The 17,969-nt window shown below is 45.5% G+C and overlaps 1 protein-coding gene across 1 annotated transcript in view; it reads left to right on the top strand.

Moving 5' to 3' along the window:
• RHPN2 (rhophilin Rho GTPase binding protein 2) overlaps positions 1-17,969 on the top strand; it is a 59,389-nt gene that overhangs the window by 36,445 nt on the left and 4,975 nt on the right. The window contains exons 5-14 of the mRNA XM_032614292.1: positions 3,235-3,312; positions 3,686-3,810; positions 5,398-5,564; positions 7,702-7,889; positions 8,297-8,453; positions 10,061-10,180; positions 11,692-11,886; positions 15,930-16,006; positions 16,362-16,508; positions 17,052-17,207. Coding sequence (XP_032470183.1) covers positions 3,235-3,312; positions 3,686-3,810; positions 5,398-5,564; positions 7,702-7,889; positions 8,297-8,453; positions 10,061-10,180; positions 11,692-11,886; positions 15,930-16,006; positions 16,362-16,508; positions 17,052-17,207 — 1,410 coding nt within the window. The remainder of the gene's footprint in view (positions 1-3,234; positions 3,313-3,685; positions 3,811-5,397; positions 5,565-7,701; positions 7,890-8,296; positions 8,454-10,060; positions 10,181-11,691; positions 11,887-15,929; positions 16,007-16,361; positions 16,509-17,051; positions 17,208-17,969) is intronic.

A 17,969-nucleotide genomic window follows, 5' to 3' on the forward strand; every position in this document is an offset into this window, starting at 1 on the left:
ATTGTTTAATCCCCGTGTGCTTTAACACCAATTGGAGCAATCCTTCTTTATTACTATGCTTTCCAAAATGTTCTTGGCTTTTCTTCCGTGTTTTTAACTTCCATGTTTTGTTAGGTTTCTCCAAAATAGCACTTTTGGGTTTTGACTGAAATTTCATTAGATTCATCGCTTAATTTGGACAAAATCGCACCTTTACAATATTGTACATTTTCATCCATGAACGTAATATTTCCAATTGTTGATAATCAACAAACAGCAAGTTTTATGGGGGCAGGGATCATGTCTATCTTGTTTAAAAAAAAGTGATTTAATGAATAAATGAAACAATGAAATAACTTACGTCTTACAGTAACGTTTAATAGTTATCTGCTTAATTAATTTTATCCCTAGGGATACTGTACTTTTGTTATAATTGTGAAAGTTTTTGATCCCCTGTTCTGTTTTTCTGACTGGTTATTGTTTGTGTAAGAAAGGAAGACTATTAACTTTTTTTTTTTTTCTGACTGAAGTATAGTTTATTGACAATGTTGTGTTAGTTTCTGGTGTACAGCAAAGTGATTCAGTTATACATATATATATTCTTTTTTTTTTTTTTTCTGTACGTGGGCCTCTCACTGTTGTGGCCTCTCCCGTTGCGGAGCACACGTGGCATGTGGGATCTTCCCGGACCGGGGCACGAACCCATGTCCCCTGCATCGGCAGGCGGACTCTCAACCACTGCACCACCAGGGAAGCCCTCCATATATATATTCTTTTTCATATTCTTTTCCAATATGATTTTTTACAGGATATTGAATATAGTTCCCTGTGCTATACAATAGGACCTCATTGTTCATCCATTCTATATATAATAGTTTGCATCTGCTAGTCTCAGACTTCCAGTCCATCCCTCTCCTTCGCCTCTCCTCCTTAGCAACCACAAGTCTATTCTTTATAGGACTATTAACTTTAGTATTAACTTTTTGGCCATCTTGCTGAATTCTTATTAGTTTTGCGGTTTTTTAGTTGACACTCTTGGAGTTTGTAAAAACACCATTATTTTGCACAAAAATTATTTTGTTTCTTCCTTTCTAACATCTATATCTTACTTTTCTTAAATTGTTGGCTAGAGAACTTTCGGAATTACGCTAAGTAATGGCAGTTGTGGCAGACATCCTTGTCTTGCCCCCGATATTTACAGTGGGTTTCAGCTTGATATTTTTTATTCTACTAAATATGTGTAAATCAATCCTAGATTACTAAATTTCAAAGTCAAGAATACATTTAGAATGTATCAAAATCCTCTTTGACCTCTGTGAGTTTGACGTAAAGTTTCTCTTTTAACTTCTCATTTTAAGTGTAATTTCTCTCCTAATTTTAAGAACATTTTTGCCAGTGTCCACAGTAGTAGTTGACAGAGCAGCGTGCTGCTCTGGAAAGGATACAGTTCTCATCCTGGAGCATCTCCTGAGTCGTGGCTCTAACGCTGCTCTCAGGGATGTCATCAGAGAAGCCCTAGAGGAGCTTTGTCCCCCAGATCATACTCACCATACTTAATGTCACTAATAACACAATTAATTACATTTGAAAACCATTTCAGGGACTTCCCCCATGGTCCACTGGTTAAGACTCTGTGCTTCCACTGCAGGGGGTGCAGGTTCGATCCCTGGTTGGGGAACTAAGATAAGATCCTGCATGCCTCATGGTGCAGCCAAAAAAAAAAAAAAAGAAAAGAAAAAAAAGCAAAGCAATGTTGTATATTCATTGAGTACAGTCCCATTTTTGTAAGTGGAGAGTATATGGGTGTATGTGTAGGTATTCATTGAACATATAAAAAGCAGAAGGGTCTTTAATGTAGAAAGCGTGTAAAAAGAATACTCACAGACACTTGGGAAAATGTAATGAACAATCTCTCTCCTCAACTTTTTGCAGCCAGGGAGAGCCAGCACTTACGGAGGATGTTATGCAAGGATCCATTCTCCATACCCATTATACTCATCTTATTTTTTCCTGTAATACTTGCCTCCTCCTGATATATGATATAATTTACCTATTTGTTGTGCCTGTTACTTAATGTCTGTGCTCCCTTGTGAGATTATAAGCTCCATGGGGCAAGATCTTTGTTTTGTTCACTGAAGTAGCCCCAGCACTGTGAACAGTGCCTGGCACATAGCAGGTGTTCGTCAATGTATCTTGTGACCGAATGAACTCACCAAGTGGTCATGAAACACTGGACCCCGTTGGAGGTCTCACAGGGGTGCTTTGTTTGTGGAAGTGCACGGAGCTGCTCTCACAAAGGTTCCCATCACAGACCCTGAGGGTAGCATCCTCGTAACAGTCCCCAGACGTGAGTTCCCTCTGCCAGGAAGACCCTGTGCCCAAAGGACAAAGGTCTGAGCCCCTGAATATCTGTGATGTTTGCTAGAATTATTGAACTCTGCAAGTCACTTAACTGTGCTGCCAAGACATTTTTTTTTTAAGATTTTGGTTTTGATGTGGACCATTTTTAAGGTCTTTACTGAATTTGTTACAATATTGCTTTTGTTTTATGTTTCGGTTTTTTGGCCGCTAGGCATGTGGGATCTTAGCTCCCTGACCAGGGATGGAACCCGCAACGCCTGCGTTGGCAGGCGAAGTCTTAACCACTGGACCACCAGGGAAGTCCCCATTTTTAAATAAAAAATAACTTCAACTTCCCTTTTTACTGAAGCAACAAAAACAAAAATTTAAAATATACATAAATAAAATTAAGAAAATAAATCCCACCACTTAGAAAATCACTGCAGTGTGCACTCTCCCATAAGTTTTTATGAATTCTACATGTTTGTTTTTTTTTAAAAGAAACATTTATTTATTTATTTTTGGCTGCGTTGGGTCTTCGTTGCTGCGCGCAGCCTTTCTAGTTGTGGCGAGCAGGGGCTACTCTTCGTTGCGGTGCGCGGGCTTCTCATTGCAGTGGCTTCTTGTTGCGGAGCACGGGCTCTAGGCACGCAGGCTTCAGTAGTTGTGGCTCGCGGGCTCTAGAGCGCAGGCTCAGTAGTTGTGGCACACGGGTTTAGTTGCTCTGCGGCATGTGGGATCCTCCCGGACCAGGGCTCGAACCCGTGTCCCCTGCATTGGCAGGCGGATTCTTAACTACTGCGCCACCAGGGAAGTCCGTCTACATGTATTTTTAAAGGGGGGGACCTCAGACATTACTATTTTACCTGTTTACGGTTTTGAGTCACACCTTACAGTATCTCATTTTTCTTACAGGATTTTATTCTGGAACATTACAGTGAAGATAGCTACCTCTATGAAGATGAAATAGCAGATCTTATGGATCTGAGACAGGTATGTTCCTGTGTGCGGCAGGGGGAGGAGGGTGGCTACTAGAGCTTGATGAGTCTTCAGATGATCCCATTATTTCATCTGAAGCCTTGTAGAATCGCTGTTGGTCGGAGGTGGTAGGGAGGAACTGTCAGAATCGTCCATTCAACTTGCCACATAAGAAGACCACAGAGGGGACAGACATACATGTCTGGGGCTGGGTTCCAGGACTCATGAGTTCACTCCAGCCTTGCCCATCTCTCCTAGAGTTCATGATACCAGCACTGGGGCCTAGGCTCCAGAGAAATAGCGTGTGTGAGCATCTTCCCTGCCTGGCTGTCTGCACTATGCTCACCCGGTCACCCCCTCACCCCCTCAGTGGTTCCTTTCCTTTCAGGCCTGTCGGACGCCCAGCCGAGATGAGGCTGGGGTCGAGCTGCTGCTGAGTTACTTCATCCAGCTGGGGTTTGTTGAGAGCCGATTCTTCCCACCCACCCGACAAATGGGGATCCTGTTTACCTGGTACGTGCCTGGGCTGGGGCTTTCCCACTCTGGCCACCGCTGGGAGCCTCTGTCCCACGGAGGCTCCTCTGCACTGTGGCCTCCTCTCTCTAACTGTCCCATTAATACAGGAGACATGTAGATAAACCAGTGTTTATTTATGAAGGGGATCCAGGGGGTGAAGGCTCCAACGGACCATGGCTTCTTGCTTCTCAGAGCAAGTGAGCCGAGGAGAAGAGGCATTTTTTTCATGCTCGTTTTATCGCGGGGGAAACACGGGGGCTCTGAGGTGGAACTAACAAGAAACAAGATTCTCGTCCCAGATGGCATGGGAGTGGGAATCAGGTTTTGTCCCAGTGACAAGGGCAGCAGACAGAAATAGATCAGATTTTACAAACTGAAGCAGAACCTTGGATTCTTCCCCGGAGTTGGTACTTACCATGATTAGTGTTGTCTAAATATTTTGGAGATGCTATACCTCTTCTCTGAGTTGCTTAGGGCTGTGTGAAACGAAAGTAAATCCCAGTAGCTAAGGGGCCTATTCAGAGTTTAATTTCACCACAGCAGATGGCTATCCATGCTTCCTTTTGGAAGGAAAGGCAGATGACTTTTCCTAAAGATGTGTTAGCTGCCGGCACGTGGGTGAAAGGGCCAAATGTGACTTCTCCTTAGTGTTGAATTAGGAAGAAGCTCCATATCTATCCCCTGGTTGATAGGTGAACTTTAAAACATATCCTGAGTCTTTTAGACTTCAGGAAGAATTATGAAGGGTTAGGATTTGATATATTTCTTTTAGGAGAAGCCGCCTTCTTTTTTTTTTTTTTTTTTTTGGTACATTGTATTTTTTAGAGCAGTTTCAGGTTCATAGTACAATTGAGTGGGAGGTGTAGAGAGTCCCCGTAGAACCCCTGCCCCTGCACACCCACGACCTCCGCCACTGTCAACATCGCCCCACCAGAGTGTTCCATTTGTTACAGCTGATGAACCTACATTGGCTCACTGTCACCCAGCATCCGTTGTTTACAGTAGGGTTCACTCTTGGTGGGCTACCTTCCATGGGTTTGGACAAATGTAATAATGACATGTATCCACATCATATCATAGTATCGCACAGAACAGTTTCACTACCCCGCAATCCTCTGCCTTCCGCCTAGGCGTCCTCACCCTTCCCCACCCCCAATCCTGGCAACCACTGATTCTTTTTGTCTTTTCCAGAATGTCATATAGTTGGAATCATACAGTATGTAGCCTTTCCAGATTGGCTTCTTTCACTTAGTCACATGCATTAAAGGTTTCTCCATGTCTTTTCATGGCTTGATAGTTCATTTCTTTTTAGTGCTGCATAATTTTCCACCGTGTAGCTGTACCACGGTCTGTATATCCACTCACCTATGGAAGGACGTCCTGGTTGAGAATCCCTATTTCAGTTTGCGCCTGTGGGTGTCTTTATTCAGTATGATCAGGCCCATCATCTTGCTTGGAAATAAAACCTCATTGCATGTGCATCTTTGAGCTTTATTCAAGAACTAAGTTCTGTCCATTTTTACCCAGAGGTGGCACTCACTAGCCAAGGAATTCATATTCTCAAAAGACGTTTCTTTTAAATAGGTATGACTCCCTCACGGGGGTTCCGGTTAGCCAACAGAACTTGCTGCTGGAGAAGGCCAGCATTCTGTTTAACATTGGAGCCCTGTACACACAGATCGGGACCCGGTGCAATCGACAGACAGAAGCTGGGCTGCAGAGCACAGTGGATGCCTTTCAGAGAGCCGCAGGTGTGTCTTTGCGAGGGCTGCCGGGATAGAGCCCTGGCCCTGCCAGGTGGCCCTGGTACCCCAGCTGAAGGGGGTTCGTGGGTCCTCCACAGGCCCACACTTGGCCTCACAGGCCTGAAAGGGCCAGGCCAGTTTCCAGAGCCAGTGTATCTTCCCACCAAGAAAATCGCTTATTGGCTCAAACCCTGTTTCTGTCTGAATATGGCTTGTGTACACAGTAGTTAACGATTAATCTTTTCCAAACGAGTGGCCCCAGAGATGGCGGTGAATGGACTGTTTCTTTGAACACAGTTTCGAAGAAGAGAATAAGTTTTCTCAAATGGTGGGAACGTAGGCTTTTTCTTTTTTCTTTCATCAGACGTGCCTGTTTGGTGCATATTACTACCCTTGCCTTTCTGTTATGCTCATCCTGAGAAGCTCGCTCACCCAAGGTTGCTCTTCTCAGCCCCCTACCAAGTGACACTTAGTGCCAGCCTGTAGAGGACTGGGGGCTGCCAGGAGAGGTGCAACGGGCAGGCCTGCCTCATGGGTGTTCGAGGGTCCTGCATTGCTTCCCTCTAGCAGGGCCTGTGACCAGCAGTCTCGGCCCACGGAATAGTGGGCAAAAGCAGTGACAAGCACAGACCAACGTGTGATGCACTGAGCTGGCTCCACAGCGAGTTTCCTTCTGTGCCAGTCCTTGTCACTCTGTTTCGGAATGTTACCCCTGGCAGATACTTTTGGGGTATCTGACTTTGCTCTGCAAGGCCGTGAAGAACTGTGGCTTTGCCATTTTGGCTGATCATGGAATTGCTTGGTTAAAATGCTTGATCCCTTGGGAGGAAACGACACTGTGAAATTCCACGTGGGAGTTGATTTCTTTCACTGTAAATCCTTTTCTGGGCTCATCTTTCTTTCTGAGGACTCTGCAGCAGGTACGCTTGGTGACCTGTCTCTAAGATTCCAGAGATATGGACAAAACAAAGCTTGAGAACAGAGTAGAAGCGAACCCCAGAAAGGAGCAGACAGCCTGCAGCCGTCGCCTTCCTTCTGCAGGGCAGTGTATGCTTTGCAGCAACACCAGAAGAACCAGTCAGATGGGATTTGTGCCGGAGATTTTATTTCAGCTCCAGATTGATTGTCATTTAATGCTGTGACACTTTTCTAACACATAAAAAAGTCAGCTGAGGGCTACGGCATGAAAATTTCCACTGGAGTGGCTGAGTTGATCTTTCTTGAGGTCCTGGGGGAAAGCCCGGAATTTCTGAATGACCCAGGGGTTAAGTGTGAGCATGTCCGCCTGAGAGCCCTTCCGTCATTCTGTCTGCCTTCTACCTTCGCCTCCATCAAATGTGTAGTCACATATGGAATTTCTCACAAGTGTCCCAGGTGAGACAGGAATGGATAGGGAGCAGGCTGGTTTCCTTGCTTGATACAGACGTAAATGTTTTGGAAGAGAGCTGGAAAGCAAAAGTTCTCTAGCTATGGTAAAACATACAGAACAAAGCTACCATTTTAACCATCTTTAGGATTACTGTTCGTTGGCACTAAGTACAGTCACATCGTTGTGCAACTATCCATCTGCAGAACTTTTTTATCACCCCAAACAGAAACTCTGTCCCATTAAACACTAAATCTCCATTCCTCCCTCCGCTCAGCCCCTGGGAAACATTCTACTTTTTGTCTCTATGAATTTGACTGTTCCAGAGACCTCATCTCACCCAGTGGAATCATACGGCATTGGTCCTTGTGATGGACCTGTTTCACTTAGTGTGATGTCTTCATCCATGTTGTAGCGTGTGTCAGAATTGCCTTCCTTTTTAAGGCTGAAATATTCCGTTGTAGGTATATACCACATTTTGTGTATCCCCATGTCCGTGGATGGACATTTGAGTTGTTTCTGCCTTTCGGTTATTGGGAATAATGCTGCCATGTGCATTCATGTATACGTATATGTTTAAGTCTCTGCTTTCAATTCTGTGGGGTTATACCTAGGAGTAGAATTGCTGGATCTTATGGTAATTGAGAATCCGATTTTCCTAAAGATGCTTCAGGACACCGGTTTTATATTTTTGCTTCTGTCATTTTCCATACTCCTGAGCAGCATGGTGAAATAAATATGATCCCCAACTAACGTGCAAACCAATTCCAATCGTAGGGGTTTTAAACTACCTGAAAGAGACGTTTACTCACACTCCAAGTTACGATATGAGTCCCGCCATGCTCAGTGTGCTGGTGAAAATGATGCTGGCGCAAGCCCAAGAAAGCACATTTGAGAAAATCTGCCTTTCTGGGATCCAGAACGAGTTCTTCGTGCTGGTGAAGGTGGCTCAGGAGGCTGCCAAGGTAAGCCTTGCTGTTTCCCGTGACTTTCGGGGTGAGTGGGATTCGTCGGTGTGGGCCCACTGGACGCAGCGGGGGCTTCCCACGGCAGCTTGCCTGTGACCTGGGCAGCATGCCCGCCCAGGCTGGCCAGAGTGCTGGCTTGCATTTTCTTGGCAAGTAATGGTGTTTCAGATACGGATCACTGATTCCATCTGCAGCTTAGCCTAAAAACCAGCATAATGACAGTGGCCTGATCTCCCTGTTAACTCTGACACTGACAGCGCTAGGAGACCTTGGAGTTGCTCCCAGATTCTGGAGCGACCTCTGGCAGGGGCCGCTGCCTAGAAGAAAGGGCTTTTCTTCTGCAGCCCGGATACGTGAGGGCCCCTGTGCCACCCTCCTCGTTCCCAACATTTTTTCCGTTGTAGGTGGGAGAGGTCTATCGGCAGCTGTACACGGCCATGAACCAGGAGCCAGTGAAGGAGAACATCCCATACTCCTGGGCCAGCTTGGCCTGCGTGAAGGCCCACCACTACGAAGCCCTGGCCCACTACTTCACAGCCACCCTCCTCATCGACCACCAGTGTAAGGCTTGGCATCTCGGGGCTCTGGGCTTTGGTCAGGGGTGTGGTTTTGCTTCCTCTGGGTGATTCTGAGATGAGTGAGAGCTGTGTACCTGCCTGGGAGATGCTCACAGCCTAGGGGCAGAGCGTGGGGATTACATGTTGGCCCAGGCAACAGGGTGGGATTAGGGGTTATGTAGTTCCTTCCTGTGGGAGGAAGAGGGGTAGCGTTCCTTCTGCCTGGGATGGAACAGACAGCTTCATGGAGATGATGTTTCACCTGGAATCTAGGGCCAGGTCTAGACCAGGGAGGCACTCGCCTCAGGCACGAAATCTAAGGGGATAAACTCAGTGATTGAGATAATATTTTAACATTATAATTGTAAATGAATCAAAACTAAGACAGAAAAATCCTTGGTGATTAAAATTTTAAATAAGGACACAGAGCAGTAACGGTGCCTTACTGAGCCACGTGGGAACCTGAAATAAAAAAAAAAAACTTGATCGGTTGTTTATCATGAATATTTTTGTATTAATTTTGATATTTAGAAAATTGTATTAAAATATCATATATATCTTGATGGCTGAGTTTGGGGCACCTCCTTAAATGTTCAGCCTGCAGTGAGTGCCTCACCCTCCTCCCCATAGTCTTGGCTCTGATCTGAGGTTGGGTGGGACTTCCGTTGCAATTGGTGCTAATCAAGGCAGCCGTCTGAGTAACGAAAAGGAAAACCTCTGGGGCCAAGACTGCCTGGGTTCGTATCTCAGCTCTGTCGTTTACTAGCTGGGTGATCTTGGGCAAGTTACTTACCTGCTCTGTGCCTCAGTTTTCTCATCTGTAAAATGGGGACATGAAGAGAACCTATCTCACAGGCTGTTGTGAAAACTAAATGCCTCTACGCAAAGCTAAATAGTGCCTTGTAAAAAAAAAAAAAAATAGTGCCTTGTATGTGGTGGGCTCTCTGGAAGTGTCCGCTGCTCCTGCTAGTGTTATTTTATGGTCTGTTAGGCAGGACAAGTCGTGTAAACCAGCCGAAATACAGTGCTTCAGTCACTGTGGTGGGAACACAAACGAGGCAGCAGCTGGAGTCCTTGGTGTAGTCATGGATGGCTCCTCAGAGGCGGTGCCATTCGAGTTAGCCTGGGGACTCTGAGGAGGACTTTTCCAGCTGAACGAGGAGGGAAAGGACAGCTAGAGTGAGAACAGAATCTGAGCGAGCCCTGGAACGGAGGCCGGAAGTGTTGAGGTAGCAGTGGGTGGTTTGGTGAAGTCAGGAGGGGACACGTGCCAGGGAGGGTGCAGGCATGGAGGCCCCCAGAGGTTTGAGGTGGGGCTGTGCTTGGAGGTTCATGAGATGGGTGATGGGGAGCAGGTGGAGAGCAGGGGCTTGGAGCCAAATCATGAGCCCCTAGAGTGTGCCGGGCCCCCTGCACAGAGACCTTGGGCTGGATTGCCTGGGTATGTCCAGGGGTGGAAAGGAGACCTGTTATCCCAAGTGCCTTGTAAAGCTGGAGAAGGGAACCTGGGGATGTGGTTGAAAGAGGGATCTCTCAGTGGGTCTGCGGTGCCGTCTACAGAGCCCGCACCGCAGCCGCAAGAAGGGATTTATCCTGTGGTTCTTGTTGCAGTGAAGCCTGGCTCAGATGAGGACCACCAGGAGAAGTGCCTGTCCCAGCTCTACGACCACATGCCAGAGGGGATGACGCCCTTGGCCACGCTGAAAAACATTCACCAGCGCCAGCGGCTGGGTGTGTGTCGGCTCTCCTGCTCCCTTCCTCCCTGTGCCCCATCTGATACTTCCACTCCCCGTTAGCTCCAGACAGGTCCCCAGGGCAGGGCCCGGAGAGTAGGGCTTCCTGAGTCATCGTGGCCACTCTGGATTCAGAAACCAGGAGGCATAGTCCTCTGGCCTCAACGGGCTTCCAGAGCTGTGTTTCTCACAGGTTCTGCGAGGGACCAGGGCTCCCACAATGGAGCCAGAGCTTTGGCAATCTTCCAACACGCTAGTGGGGGGGGGGGGGTCCAGGGGATGGCCCTTGGTCATGCTAATCTGGAAGGACGCATTTCTTAGGCCACATCTAAGAACTGGTAATGAATTGTCCTAGTTTGGTCTCTTACAGGTCTCAGAGTGAGTATGCTTTCCATGTCCAAACGTGAATTCTTCCTCCACCCGATCTTGTCCACCCCCACCCCACACATGCACTTTCCCCATCTCAGGGATGGCAGCTCCATCGTTCTAGGTGTGCAGGCCAGAAACCTTGGACGCATTCTCCGCCCTCATCTTTCTTTCTCATCCCCGCATTTGATTAGCAAATCCCGTTGGCTCTACCTAGAAAAATATCCCAAATCTGATCACTTCTTACCTACCACCCTGGTCCAAGCTTACGTAGTGCTTACTTAACAGACATTGACTCGCTTAAACCTCACACAACCCTGTCAGATACATATGGTATGACTCCCCATTTTTCATCTGGGGAAACAGAGGCCCAGAGAGGTCACACAGCTTGCCCAGCTTTTGAGCAGGGAGCCCTCGTGGTCCCATCTCACCCAGAGGTGGAGCAGAATTCCTCACCTGAACTTGTGAGGCTGGACATGGTCAAGCCCCTGTTCCTCTCTGGCCTCATTCCCTACCCTTCTCTCCAGCCCTCACTCCCTCCAACCAAACTCCCAAGTTCCTTGTTGTCCTTAAACATGCAGGCATGCTCCTGCCCCAGGGCCTTTGCACTTGCTGCTGTTCTTCTAGGAGCGCTCTTCTGTCAGATATCCTCTTGACTGCTCCCTCACGTCCTTCAGGGCTCCGCTTAAAAGTTACCTTCTAAAAGGCCTTTTCTGATCACCCGTAATAGAAGGGAGACTCCCCCTTCCCCATCTTCTCATGCCACATCTGCCTATTTTTATTTCTGCTTTATTTTTCTCCAGAACCTTACAGCCACACGACCCATTACACATTTCTTTGCTTGTTAATTATCTGTCTTCAACCACTAGCATTTAAAGTCCACGAATGCAGAGGCGAGTTTTTGTTCATTGCTTTATCTCTAATGCCTAGAATGTTTGGTAAATGTTTGCTGAATGAAAGATTTATAGACACAAGTGAGCATATTGTACACACATTTAGAGGGACTGAAGCCATCCAGGCAGATCCTTCAGAAAAGAGAACGTCCACCTTTCTGGGCGAATCCTTGGGCACTCGGGCTCTCCTTGAGGTACTCACGTTGCAGTTTACGACATGTGTCCTGTGGTCTTGATTTTCTGTGGGCAGGCAAGTCCCATCTGTGCCGAGCTGTTACCCATCACGAGGAGTCCGTGAGGGAGGCCAGCCTGTGCAAGAAGCTCCGGAACATCGAGGTGCTGCAGGAGGTGCTGTCTGCGGCACACCAGCGGTCCCGGCTCAAGTACACTCAGCTCCGTGACGACTATGACCTGCTGAGCTTGATCAATGTTCCCGACATCATTTGTGAGTGGCCTGGGTGCTGGTGCCAGGTGCAGAGTGTGCCATGTGAGAGGCAGGGGCGCTCGGGCGCTCCTCCTGCAGGGGCCGGGCAAACCCTCGTTGTGTGCCGGGCACTGGGACAGGGCCGCGTGCTGCTCTTGCCCTGGAGTCCTCACCTCCTCCTTCCCAGATCCAGGGCCTTCTTTATGGTCTTCGTCCTTGTTGGCAGCCGACCCCCTCCTGCCCCTCAACACGCCACCTATGGCGTCAGGGCCCTGCCACCTTGGTTCTTTCTGCCCTCACTTTCCTCTCCACCCTATTTGCTGACGGTCTTGCCCAAACACACCTCCCCTCCTGGCATTCTTGCGGGTCTCCTCTCCCTGGCTTGCTTCCTCTAGATTCCTTTCCTTAAAGTCTCACGGCCTTCCCTGGGGTTACAGCCCCCACCGCTAGTCAGGAGACCCCAGGAGCTGCCTTTCGCCTCGACGTTTTCCCTACGCTCCACACCCACCCACGTGCCACCTGCCGTCTGGAAAACCGTGCTTTGCTATCTGTCTTTTACCTCTGGCTCCGTAGTTTGAAAGCCACCTGCATCCTTATTCCTGCTCCAAGTCTTGATCTTTACCCTGTTTTCTCCATTTTCTTTCTTTCTTTTTTTCCCCCAGACAAAAATTATTTTTATTATGAAACAAGAAGTAAAATTCTCACTGATACAGTGGATCCAGGGGGTGCAGGGAAAAGTTTTTACTTTGGCATTGAAAATTTCTTCAAAATCTAGTTCATCGTGTCTGTGTGTGTGTGTGTGTGGTGAGAACACTTAAGATCTACCCTCACATATACAATATAGTGTTGTAATAGTCACCATACTGTTAGACCTCTCGATCTTACTCATCCTGCATAACTGAAACTCTGTACCCTTTCACCAACATTTTCTCACAGCACCCACCCCCCACTGCCCCCGGCATCCACCATTCTGCTCTCTGCTTCTATGAGTTTGACTTTATTTATTTATTATTTTTTATTGTATGAGTTTCAGGTGTACAGCATTATAATTCAACATCTGTATACATTACAGAGTGATCACCACCACAAGTCTAGTTACCATCTATCACCATAGAGTTGACCCTCTTCACCCATTTTGCCCATCCCTCCCCGCCACAAACCCCTGTGGTAACCACAAATCTGTTCTCTGTATCTATGAGTTTGTTTTTGTTTTGTTTGTTCATTTGTTTTGGGGGATTTTTTTAGATTCCAATCATATCGTGTTTTTTTTTCCTCTGACTTATTTCACTTAACACGGTATCCTCAAGGTCCATCCATTTAGTTGCATGTCACAGGATTTCATTCTTTTTTTTTTTTCTTTTTTGTCTGAGTAGTATTCCATTGTATATGTATATATACCACATCTTCTTTACCTGTTCATCCGTCTATGGACACTTAGGTTGTTTCCATATCTTGGCTATTGCAAACAATGCTACAATGAACATAGGGGTGCATATACCTTTTAGAATTAGTGTTTCATGTTCTTCAGATAAATACCCGGAAGTGGAATAGCTGGGTCATATGAACTATGCTTACCTTTTTGAGGAATCTCCATACTGTTTTTCCATAGCGGCTGCACTAATTTACAGTGCCACCCACAGTGTACGAGGGTTCCCTTTTTTCCACATCCTCTCCAACATTTGTTATTTCTTGTCTTTTTGATAATAGCCAATTATAACACGTGTGAGGTGATATCTCATTGTGGTTTTGATTTACATTTTCCTAATAATTAGTGTTGTTTTATGTGCCTGTTGGCCATCTGTACGTCTTTCTTGGAAAAATGCCTATTCAGACCCTCTGCCCACTTTTTAATTGAGTTGTTTTTTTGTTGTTGAGTTGTATGTGTTCTTTATATACTTTGGATAGTAGCTCCTTATCACATATATAATTTGCAACTATCTTCTCCCATTCAGTAAATTGCCTTTTCATTTTGATGATAGTTCCCATCACTGTGCAGAAGCTTTTTAGTTTGACGTAGTCCCATTTGTTTGTTTTTGCTTTTGTTTCCCTTGCCTTTGGAGTCAGATCTACAAAAATATCACTAAAAACAATGTCACTGAGGTTTCCACCTATGTTTTATTATATGGTTTTAGGACTTACATTCAAGTCTTTACTCCATGTTGAGTTAATTTTTGTGTATGGTATAAGATACTGATCTAGTTTCATTGTTTTGCATGTGGCTGTTTAGTTTTCCCAGCACCATTTATTGAAGAGACCATCCTTTTTCCATTGTCTGTTCTTTGCTTCTTGGTCATAAATTAATTGTTCATCTATGCGTGGGTTTACTTCTGGGTTTTCAGGCCTGTTCCATTGATCTGTGTGTCTATTTTTGTGCCCATACCATACTGTTTTGATTACTGTAGCTTCACAGTATAGTTGAAATCAGGGAGCATGATACCTCCAGCTTTGTTCTTCCTTCTCAAGATTGTTTTGGCTATTCGGGATCTTTTGTGGTTCCATACAAATTTCAGAATTATTTGTTCTAGTTTTGTGAAATATGCCATTAGATTTTTGATATGGATTGCGTTGAATTAGTAGATTGCTTTGGGTATTATGGCCATTTTAACAATATTAATTTTTCCAATCCACAAACATGGAAGTATCTTTCCATTTATTTGTGTCTTCTTCAATTTCTTGAATGTCCTATAGTTTTCAGTGTAGAGGTCTTTCACTTCCTTGGGTAAATTTATTCCTAGGTGTTTTATTATTTTTGATGCAATTGTAAATTGGATTGTCTTAATTTCTCTTTCGGATAGTTTGTTATTAGTGTATAGAAATGCCATGGATTTCTGTATATTGATTTTTTATCCTGCAGCTTTACTGAATTCATTCATTAGTTCTAACGGTCTTTTGGTGAAGTCTGTAGGGTTCTCTTTAAGTAGGATTATGTCATCTGCAAATAGTGTCAGTTTTACTATTGATTTGGATGCCTTAACTTCTTTTTCTTGACTAATTGCTATGACTAGGACTTCCAATACTATGATGAATAAAAATGGTAAGAGTAGGCTTCCTTGTCTTGTTCCTGATCTTAGAGGAAAAGTTTGCAAGGCTTGTCGTATATGGCCTTTATTATGTTGAGATTTGTTCCCTCTATACCCCCTTCATTGAGGGTTTTTTATCATAAATAGATTTGAAGAGTTTGGCCGTTTTAGATTCCACATATAAGTGAGATCTCGCTCCCCAGTACTATGAGGGTGACACTGGTATCACCCTCATCTTAAAGATGAGGCAGTGGAGGCTTAGAGAGATCAAAGTCTTTGTTCCAGGTGATCAAGCTGGTTGGTGGAAACAGGAATGGCGCTCAGGGATTCTCCTTCATGGACACAGGCCACTTCCCTGACCCCCTTGTCCACACAGTAGAGACAACCTCCACAGAGGGAGGGAGATGCACAGCTCCTGGCGAGGCTGTCTGGGGGTGGTGGCACCACTCTTGTAGTGGATGAGTAACCTGTCTGAGCCCAGTGCTGTGTGAAGCAGTTCGTTTGTAAGAAACCACAGGGCCGTCCCGTGAATACAGGGGTGTGTCAGTCTTCTTGGCAGTGCCAGTCTTCTTCCCCATATTTTCTTTTTATGCTGTTGTTCATGTATACTTAGCCTGCACTGGGATCCTTTGTTAGACACTGACTAGCCTCATGGGAAGGGTTGGCTTGAGCCTGCCGTGAATATGATAGTGGAGATTTGGCAAACCCACTTCTCACTGTGAAATCCTCGCATCACACATTAATACTGAAGAGAGGAAGCACATCTCGCCCGAAACTGTGCTGAAAGCATGGTATTTCTATAACAGCCACACCTGAAACGTAGGTTACTTCTCAGTAGGATTTTATGAATACCATTGGATGTCCCCTAGAATACAAATAAGCTCCTCGAAGGCAGGGAATTTGTCTTATTGTCACTACTCTGTCCCAGCCCCAGAGTGGGATATAGCTCATAGTAGATACCCAAATGGAGTTAGGCCTGAGTTTTCAAGGGTAACTTTCAATTAGAGAAACATTTATGCTTTTACTTTTAATCTTCTTTTCCAGCTAAAACTGAGCGAGAGGTTGAAATTATACCACCACAGTTCTCCAAGGTGACAGTAACTGACTTCTTCCAGAAGCTGGTATGTTGAACATCTATTTCATAATGACTTGAGGGGAAAGCTGTTTTATAAATTGCAAGTATGTAAAAGGCTACTTTTAGATGTTTTTGATTTTTAATTAGAGATGTTATATAAGATTATTTAAATTAAGATAATTTTAAAAAGATAATTTTATCTTAAATATGTTGGATCTTTTAGAGCAAATGTCAATTAACATTCTTGTATGACTCTGTAGCACGTATCCCAGATGGTATCATTAGTCTAGGAGCAGGGCCGAATGAAATCTGTAAGGACAATAAGGCATCATTTCTTTTGGTTTTCAAAAGTTCCTGATTCAGCCTTCAGCTCCTACAGCTAATGATGCTCTATTCCAAAGGGCCCTTTATCTGTGTTTTCGGCTAATAAGAGATGGACGCCTCCTCGAAGCATTCACTTCACTGCAGAAGAAGGAGACTTGGGGTTCACCCTGAGAGGACACTCCCCGGTTCAAGTCCACTTCCTGGATCCGTACTGCTCTGCTGCCGTAAGTGTGGACCCTTCTAAATTGGGAGCAAAACTCCCTGGCATCTTTGCAGACAGTGAAACTGGTAAAATATAAAGAGAGCTGCCCAAACAAATGTATGTGGGTGATTCAATGTAGGGTTCCTCTATGTAAAAGGCCTTGCTTTATGTGAAACGCCTCTCATACCTTTATTGCCCAAAGAGAAAAGGATTAATTTTTGCCTTCTTGAAGCAAATTTGTGCAGATAACTATTTTACTTTTTATTTATTTATTTATTTTTTTGCGGTACGTGGGCCTCTCACTGTTGTGGCCTCTCCCGTTGCGGAGCACAGGCTCTGGACGCGCAGGCGCAGCGGCCATGGCTCACGGGCCCAGCCGCTCCGCGGCACGTGGGATCCTCCCGGAACGGGGCACGAACCCGTGTCCCCTGCATCGGCAGGCGGACTCCCAACCACTGCGCCACCAGGGAAGCCCCAGATAACTATTTTATTAATGAACTTGGGAACTGCTTTAGGGATCTGAATGAACAGAACATTGACCTTTATTTAAATCATGCTTTCATAGGTGGCAGGAGCCAAGGAAGGGGATTATATTGTTTCCATTCAAGACGTGGATTGTAAGTGGCTGACTGTGAGTGAGGTTATGAAGCTGCTGAAGAGCTTTGGCCAGAACGACATTGAGATGAAGGTCGTGAGCCTCCTGGATGCCACATCGTCCATGGTGAGTGCTGATGGCCCCTGGCAGCAAACAGCGACGTGGAGTGAAGTCAGTGTGAGTCCAGCCCCAGAGGTCTTTATCCGGACCCCTGCCTCCTGCCTGCATTTGTAACATGCCACAAACGACTGAACTCCTAAGCCCGTCATCACTGGGATGTGCTCAACTTGGGTCAGAGAGATCACTGGAAAGCTTTTTTTTTTAATCCTGTAGATCAGCGGTCCCCAGCCTCTTTGGCACCAGGGACCGGTTTTGCGGAAGACACTTTTTCCACGGATGAGGGGTGGGGCGGGGTGGGTGGGGTGGCTCAGGCGGTAACGGGAGCGATGGGGAGCGATGGGGAGAGATGGAGATGGGGAGAGATGGAGAGCGGCAGATGGAGCTTTGCTTGCTCTCCCGCCACTCACCTCCTGCTGTGCGGCCGGGTTCCTAACAGGCTGTGGACTGGTACTGGTCCACGGCCCAGGGGTTGGGACCCCTGCTATAGGTAAAAGAACCAATTGATTTATTTTTCATAATTTTTATAATTATGAAATAATTATAAAATAATTATTTTATAAAAATTATAATATAAAAATCAATATATTATATTAATTATATAATATAAATATATATAATATAATATAAAAATTAATTAATATAAAAATTAATAATTTTTAACCAATTATTTTAATTGGTTAAATTCTTTTCAATTGCAAAAGTAGTACATACTCATGGTTAAAAAAAATACTGAATTGATACAGAAGGGCTTGAGATGATGTGTGGAAG

The sequence above is a fragment of the Phocoena sinus genome, chromosome 19, assembly GCF_008692025.1.
Source record: "Phocoena sinus isolate mPhoSin1 chromosome 19, mPhoSin1.pri, whole genome shotgun sequence".
In the NCBI taxonomy this organism is placed as follows: domain Eukaryota; kingdom Metazoa; phylum Chordata; class Mammalia; order Artiodactyla; family Phocoenidae; genus Phocoena; species Phocoena sinus.